Here is an 8,223-nt window from a genome sequence, read left to right as displayed (position 1 = left end):
GCGTGCAGCTCGGCCTTGCCCGCTCGCTGGCCCTGGCCTGCGCGCCCCGCCTCGTCCCTTCCTCCTCTCCTCCCCACCCGTCTGCGCCCGAAAGCGGAGCGGCCGAGCCAGCTCCAGCCGCTGGACGGGGAAGCCGGTCAGAGACGGTCCTTGTGGCGCTCGAGTCGCTCCCTCCACTTTTGCGCTGCGAGGGGAGGGAAGGAGGGGGTGGAGGGGCGGACTCTCTGCCGCTTCGGAGTCCGCCGCTGCGAGACACGCCTGGAGAGGGAGAGAGAGAGAGAGAGAGAGAGAGAGAGAGGGCGGGAGGGAGGGCGGGCGCGCTGCTGCTCCTCCTCCTCCTCCTCCCTCTCTCTCCTTCCCTTCCCTCCAACAGCTCCACAAACCAGGAACCAGCTCCAGCCCGCTGTGTGTGAGCGTGTGTGTGTGTGTGTGTAAGAGAGAGCAAAAGCTGGGAAGCAAAAGCGGGGAGGAGGAGGAGGAGTGAGGCGGCAGCAGCAGGCAGCAGCAGCAGCAGGCGAAGGAAGGTGAAGAGGAAAGGACACACGCGCAGAGAAGGCAGCTCGCAAGAGGCAGCAGGGGAGGAAAAAACAAAGTTTACACCCCCCGAAGCTGCTCTGTCTCTCCCACCCACATCTTCCCGCGGCGGCGCTCTGGCGCAGATGGGAGTTTTACCTGGAATGACTTAAGTTGGGGCTTCTCTCCCCGCCGCGCGGCCGCCGCCGCCGCCGCTCTCTTCTTGGAAGAAGAATCCAATCTGCCGGATCCAGCGCTCGCTCCTCTGTCCTCCCCCCCGACGCCCTCCAGCAACGGTCGGCGATGTGACAGCCAGGGGCAAACCTTTCGCCAGCCTTCCTTGCGGAGAGCTGTCACCGAGAAGGCTGATCCGAGTGGGCTTTCCGCTTCCAGTTGCACGGCCCCGGCCGCCCAGAGAAAGAGGCTGGAACTACTGCTGCTTTCCGCCGCCGCTGCCGGGGGTTGCGTGCTGCCTCCTCGCTCTCTGCTTGCGGGATTTAACTCCACATCTCCTCCGGATCCACCTTCTTTTGTTGCCATTCCGCCCCGGTCGGCCGTTGTCAGTCCTTCTGGATCGGAGCCGGAGGGACTTGCCTCCTCCGGCCATTGCGCGTCGTTGGGGGTGGTGGTGGAAAAATGAAGGTGAGTCCAGGGAAAATACACCCCCTCGCATTTTAGTCAGAGCCCTGGCGCGGGCAGGTAAAAATCAAATGGGAGAGCTTCGGTGGAGGGGAGGAGAAAGGCTGGAGGTCCAGCTGGATTGAGCTTGGAGGGTGGTGTGAATAGGAGAATTAATGGGTGACACTAGTAACTAAGTGCCTTTCTAGCGAGCAATGTGCTAGTCCTGTCCATATCCAATTTAAAACTTGGGGTGGGGGGAGAGGGAGGCACAGCAAGCACTTCGGCCTGTGGGCAGCTATTGGGCATGCGAGCTGATTCCTGGGCTCATATTGGATCTGGCAACGCGGATCAATATCTGTCAGAGGGTTAAAAACATGAAGGGAATGTGACGTCTGAAAGAACTCTGCCGATATTTTCGAGTTCTTGCCTCCTCTTTTTAGGAAGGAAGCATCTCTCCGCCTCCACCCCCCCACCCCCGGCCGAGTTTTTAAACATGCACGAAGCAGGTTTGGTGTTTTGAAAGTCGTCTTTTGGAACGATTTCTCTCCCGCGGTTGGGGGACTTTTGCAGCCTCTCCTTCTGGGGTGCCTGGAATTTCATTAAAGTTTATTTCTCCGGGAGTTATTTTTGTCTGGATATGAAATGGGGAGAAGCGGGAGAGAGAAGGGTGTGTGCGCGAGCGGAGGGGAGGGGGAAGGAGACGTCTGCTGGCGGGAGGAAGCGGGCGGGGGGAGACGATAGATTATTTACACCGCTGCTATTTGGTGGTGTCAAAGTATGGGGATCGGAGCGGGGGGGGGGATGGCTTTCATTGACCATCGAAATTGACCAATCGTTACGGCCAGTCTTCCCCCACCTCCCGGGGGGGGGGAGAATATCATTGTCTTCCTAAAAATATATTTAGAAACTCTGGCCGCAAAGATGGAGCGTGTGGTAAAATCCTTCCTAGTCCTGTATAGGGTCTGGAGTTTGGTAGTCGGTTTTATGGCTCCCACTTATCAGCGTCCGTGCAACTTTTTTTTTTTTTTTAAAAGATCCCGAGCAGCGCTTGGCGAAGAATATACCAGACGCAGTAAAATGCAATCAGGGACCCAGAGGGCAAGTCCTTGAGCCTCTTAATAGGCTTCTGTTTGTTTGTTTTCGGGAAAGGAAAAAAAAAAGACGAGAGGTTTATGGCATTGACAACATGCGTGTTCTCCTAGGTTGCTTAAACACGGGTATAGAAATGGAAACGCGATCCTCCTCCTCGCTTTTGTGGTTGATCGGGGCGGAGGGTGGGGGGGGAGCGGCAGCGGTTAGTAGGGCGCAGAACGGAAGCGGCCCCCGTAGCGCTCACCTTGGTACAGGTGGAGTTAATGTCTCGGAGAGGCTGCGAGGGGCGGGAAAAGGAGACCCGGGAAGCCAGCCCCCGATCTGGATGTTGCCTCCATTTAAAAGGGGGAGGCGGGGTCGCTCGGAGGGAGGTAACTTGGAAGGGAGTCGCAGCCCGAGGGCGCGGGATCGGCTCCCAGCTCTCGCCCCGCTCTGGCCGGGTTTCGGGAGCCAGCTCCGCGCAAAAGGCATTCCGCGCTCCTCGAGAGGGGTCGCGGGCCATATGTGTTGGTGGAGCGTCTTAAACGTGGCCCGGTTCGTTCCTAAATCCGCTTGCCTGGCCCTGCCAGCTGCAGGGTCAGAGCAGGGGGAGCGGGAACTACAACACAGCCCCCCAGCCCGCCCCCCAGCGCCGGCGTCGCCGCACTCCCTGCGAGGTGGGCTCTACAGCTTTAAGGCGAGATGCATTTTCTCGCTTGTGTCGCAGCAACTTTGTATCAGTCATGTCGCCCGCCGGGTGACTGACAAAAGCTTCTGTCCAATGGGAAGCGCGATGGTCCCCGATACCGCGGCTTAGCTCTTCCCGGCGGCCAATGGGGAAGAGGGAGAGGAGGAACCTGGTCCTGAACTTTATCTGAGCATGTGACATGTTTTTAAAAGGACTTGGCACCTCCGAGCGCGCCTCCCCCCCCCCCGCCTTTTCTCTCTATCCTGCACGGTGTCATTGGGCGACATAACGCATCTGCCCTTTCTGAAGAATACGTTTTCCCTCGTCGCTTTCCCTGTTCCAGGCTATCCTGTTGTTTCCGATCGTGGGTGTTGGCTTGATGTGGATGGCAGTTGGAGGGGACGTGTGGATTATACCAACAGGTGGAGGGACAGACGTTATAGGTGTGCTGAGGGAAAGCCGTGGCTGTTGAACTAGCAGGAAGGGGGTGATCGTATTTCAGTTTATTAACATTTCTTTCTCGCAGGAGGGGGCAGCCCTTGGGGCCTCTTCCTGATTAAAAGGGGGGACCCAACTTTTTATCGGTGCCTCGGGATAGTGCTATATTCACACGCGATGACACATTTTCAGTTGTTGCGTGTTCTCTCCACGTGGTGCTTGCTTGGGCTGTACAAGCCACAGGTGCTCTGCCAGCCGGCGTAATTTTAAATCACTGCAGTTATTTCGGGCAGACTCCCCTGCGAAGGGATGCTCGAGAGAAAGAGCAGCGCCTAAGCAAAGGGATCCTTCTAGATTTGGGAAGACAAAAGGGATCTAAAGTTTTGGGGTGGGGTGGTAGGACAGTTGGAGTTGGGGCAGTGAGGCGATACACTGAGCTTGAAGGAGGGAGGGGATTGTTCTTGCATGCTTTGTTTGGGTGGGAAGCTGGGTTGGGTGAACCTGCATGCTGGGATTAGGAGCTAGGGCTGTGCTTGGAGGCTGCAGGCTATAAGGTTTCTGCTAAGTTAAAGGGCTGTGTAGCTGACAACTGCCCATCTTGAGACACAAAATACAAGTCAGCATGTTTTACAGGAAGGGTTAAATTGTGTGTGTGTTGGGGTGCAGGGTCTTGGGGCTTTGTTGCTTTTATGGTGACATGTATATTTTTAAAATTTCAAAGCAGATATCTGAATAATTCTGAATTCAGTTTTCTTCAAGTTCAATATTGCTCAACTTGCTGAGCAAAACATACACGTTTTTCAACACATTTGGATGTGGAATTCATTTCAACTGAACTCATGGACAGGCAGATCATACTTAAAAGTGTTTCCGAATGGGATGACTTGGCAAGGGTATGCTATCTTCAACCTTATTTTAGAAATTGAATTTGCATATATACCCTATCACCATATTTGAAGAGAACTGTGCAAGTTCTGTTACAAATAAATGCCATGATTGAAGAGGTAGTTTTGGTCCAGGTGATATTAAAAATTGATGCATGGCTTATTGCTTTAAAAAAAAGAGGCAGTGGTTGATTCATGTGCATGTTATATTTTGCTGATTTATATTTCTGGTGGTTGATGCAGAATGAGGGAGATATTGTTTCAGTTTTTCCCATTGTATGTACAAAGGCATAAATATAAAATCTGGAACATACCTAAATCACCACCTCAATACCTACCTGATGATGGACACCAAAAGCCAGGTCACATTTTTATGCCCTAACTGTCCAAACTTGGCATGTAGGTGGTTGGTGCAAAGACCATCCACTGTCAACCTTAGAGGACAAGATGGGACACTGGAGACAAAGTAGTCACTCAGGTGTGCTGGGACTTGGGTTGTTAAGGGACTAACATCAGGATCTCCAATTGCAGAAAGCAATAGGGAGCTAGTGCAGATTCCAGAGAGAACCATTATGGTGCAGTGGACACCACAATGGACTATAGCAATATGGCTTGGATATGGTTAGTAATAACAATACTTGATAGATCACTGGATGGACTTAGGCAGGCCATTCTCCCCCTACTTGTCAGGCATGTGCCGAGGATAAAATTAGAGAATTGTATGACTGCTGCTTTGAACTCTGTAAGGAAAGGGTGCAATGTGCTGTTTGCTGGAACCACTGTCAGGAATGGGCTTCTTTATTCCATACTAGTGGAAGCATTCAAATAGACATCGTAGACTATGTGACCTTCTGCTTTGAAATTAAGAGGGCATGAACTGCAGTTGTCAAATCAACAGGTGAAAAGTCTTCAGGCTATTTCAGGTATCTGAAATTCCATGTACTAGGAGTTTCTATCCTCCAAAGCCATAAGGCTTGCAAATACTTTAGTCTTGTCTGGGTTGGATGAAAGTACGGGAGTACTTCAGTGCTTTTGCCTGTTTACACCTGCCAAATCTTTTATCACAATCCATAGTAGCAACTGCACAGAGAGAGTGGTAGATTAAAAAAAAAAAAATCCCCTGTCAGTCACCAGGTGAACCTCATTGACCACAATCACAAGCAGATTCCCAAGTTCATGCTCATGGTTGGAGAGAAGAACATAAAAAGCCACTAGTTCTTTATGAGAAATCACTTGTTCTCCCTATAAAAAAAAGTTTATTCTAATTTTGGTATATTAAAAATGTAAGTCATATTTTTACTGTTTTATGACTAGGTGAGTTCTTTCTTCCTCCTTCTTACATATAATTTATGTTTAACTCCAGGGGGAAGTTGAATGATAGGATGCAAATTGGGTAGATACATGCCATGGTTTGCCACAAGTGGCTTAATGTGAGTCAATCAATTTGTTTTCAATAATTTATGGATATGATCTCATGCATGCTCTCGCTGTTTTGTTTTGTAAGACAGTTTTGTGCATTTGGAGTAGCATGGCAGTTTCTCTCATTTATTTGCTGAAATTAGAATGTTTGTCACATTGGGTAACCATGATTTTATTTTATATCTAATTTTTTCAAGATGTAGGTATTCTACACAAAAAGTATAAATTGCATCAGAATGGGGGCAAGACTATTATTAAGGGAGAATGTGAATTAAATAACTGAAACAGTAGATGATCAACGGTATAGGATGCGCAAGTAAATAGATGATAAAATCATGCTTAAATAAGGAGGTATAATTTGTTAGCAGAATGCAAAATACAAGCATGCTCAGAGAATATAAAATAAGCCATTTATCCAAACAAGGAATGCATAAGCAAACAATTCACCTGATGCATATCTTCTAGCTAACTGAACAATGCCTTAGATTTTCTTCCTTATTAAAGATTCAAGAACTTTTCTTGTTTATTAGCATTCAAATATTATTAAGGATTGACATTTCTTTCTCATTTTAAATATTATAGTTCTGTTTTACCACAGCTATATATATACAGATTTTTCTAGAATTTATTTGTCAGTCAGCTGAAATATGGTGAAATCAGCTTTAAGCTGCAATCCTAAACACAGAAATAAACTCCATTGAAATAACAGAATTTACTTGTGGGTTTCAGGTTGGGATTTCACTCTGGAAATAGTTCCTCAGTTATATGAAGGGGATGTGGAGAATGTGTTGCAAAGACAAAAGATATAATCATAAACACACTTCCTAGCAAGTAAGCCCCATTGGACACAATGGAATTTCTCTTAATAAACAGCATGGGAATGTGCTACATGGCTGCAATCTTGTGCACACTTACCCGAAAGCAGGCCCAGCTAAACACTGTGGGACTTAATTCTGAGTAAACATGCATTGGATTGGGATACATAAAATATTCCCATGCATAGGCCTATTTAATAGGTCTTTCAGCTCAAAGAAAAGGCAAATATCAGCAGGGCTAAACAGGATAAGAATGAGATTTTAAAGCCAGATTTAATTCTGATTTCATTATGCACACATTTGTCAAAGTGATTAAGCAAGTGTGTGGTGGGGCAGCAAGGTTGCACCTATTGGGGCTCTTCTGCTTCACCTTGGCTTCCATGTGTCTGATGTAATGTCTGCATAACATAGAGTGCTACGTGTGAATGCTTTTTGCCTTCTGGTTTTAAGAGGTAGTGAATTGTGATCAGAATAAATATCTATGCCATTTAAATCAGATGTATCAAGCTTGCATGAGGTGGAACTATACCTAGCAGGTATCCAGACAAATTACCAGTTTTGGAAGAGGGGACAGTGATAGGACCATAGGAAAGCCCTTGTTATCCAAATCTAGTATGATTTGTGCATATAATTACATGTACAAAGGGGAGGGGAAAGGACATCACTCCTCCAACACAAAAATATTTGTGCTCACCTAGTGAACATGTAAACCAGTCCATTAAAAAAGGTATACGTCTTAGATTCCTTTATTTAAACAAATGGGAAGGAGCTGTAGTTTGATGATGTAGCATATGTTTTATGCTATATATGATGTAGCATATGTCCCTTGCTCATCCTGTTCTGCATTTTAGCTAGATGGGTCGGGAGGGACGGAGGCTGGGGATAGCTTGTATCCCCACTCCCCTCCCCACCCACGGGAACGCCCCCTTCCCTCCTTACAAGCTTGCATTTGCGAGCTTGTAGAGGCAGCAAGCACAGTTCTCTCCATGCCAGCTGTGAGGGGACAGGAGAGGGGATGAGATGGGGAGTGGATGGGGAGCGCAGTTTCCTGGCTCCACGATCAGAGCCCTGTCTCCGACCTTGGAGCCAGGAATCTGAAAAATCCTACAGCTCCTCAGATGCTGTCTAGGGGCCATTGGATTGCTCCCTCCACCTATGTAGACTACACAGAGTATTGATCTGATTCAATACAAGGCAGTTCTTACATCCTAGTCAGCATTAGTTCAACCAAAATAATAAAAGTTTCAAACATGTTCTGTAATGCAGATACTTTATTTTTCTTGAAACAGTAATTTTCTCCTAGGTGTGTTTCTTGTTACTGAACAGTGTCGCTTGGGGAGTACCCCACTTGTAAGGGTGGAGTAATTTTCTGCAGCCTTCTGTAGGATTTATCCATTCATCCACTCCTTTTTCTGGCTTTATGAAGGGACAGGACCATGACTTCCATTTATTTACCAGTGACCTTTGATAAACAATTGCTGGCTGAAAGAGGCATATGTACTTTAGAGGCAGAAAACCAGTATAATTCTAGGAAATCCTGAGAACTGTAGGACGTCATTTTTGTTGGAGAGTGTTAGTCGGCCATGACAGGACTGCAGTTCCAGGGTTCCTAGGAGGAAAGCCATATCTATTTACACAGGTAGGGTGCAATCCTATGCATGTCTAGACAGAAAAAAAAATCCTACAACTGACTGGCTGGGGAATGCTTGGAGTTGTAAGACTCTTTTATCTCTAAACATGCATAGGATTGCGCCTTAAATCTGTCATGTTTTAC

The 8,223-nt window shown here is 47.8% G+C and overlaps 1 protein-coding gene across 8 annotated transcripts in view; it reads left to right on the top strand.

Annotated features, from left to right (window-relative positions):
• Nucleotides 1-303: 303 nt before the first annotated feature.
• Nucleotides 304-8,223, top strand: part of NR3C2 (nuclear receptor subfamily 3 group C member 2) — a 205,337-nt gene continuing 197,417 nt past the window's right edge. For 2 of the 8 annotated variants that reach the window (XM_084856233.1, XM_084856232.1), the window contains exon 1: nt 2,239-3,336. In XM_084856233.1, the coding sequence (XP_084712359.1) occupies nt 3,273-3,336 (64 nt within the window). In that variant the 5' untranslated portion in view covers nt 2,239-3,272. The other 6 variants (XM_084856236.1, XM_084856237.1, XM_084856235.1 and 3 more) reach the window with 6 other exon arrangements.

This window comes from Heloderma suspectum, chromosome 5, assembly GCF_057233095.1.
Source record: "Heloderma suspectum isolate Gila_16-S chromosome 5, 16-S_ref, whole genome shotgun sequence".
NCBI classification, from domain to species: domain Eukaryota; kingdom Metazoa; phylum Chordata; class Lepidosauria; order Squamata; family Helodermatidae; genus Heloderma; species Heloderma suspectum.
Note: the sequence above shows the minus strand (reverse complement) of the source record. Positions and strands in the feature narration are given on the sequence as shown.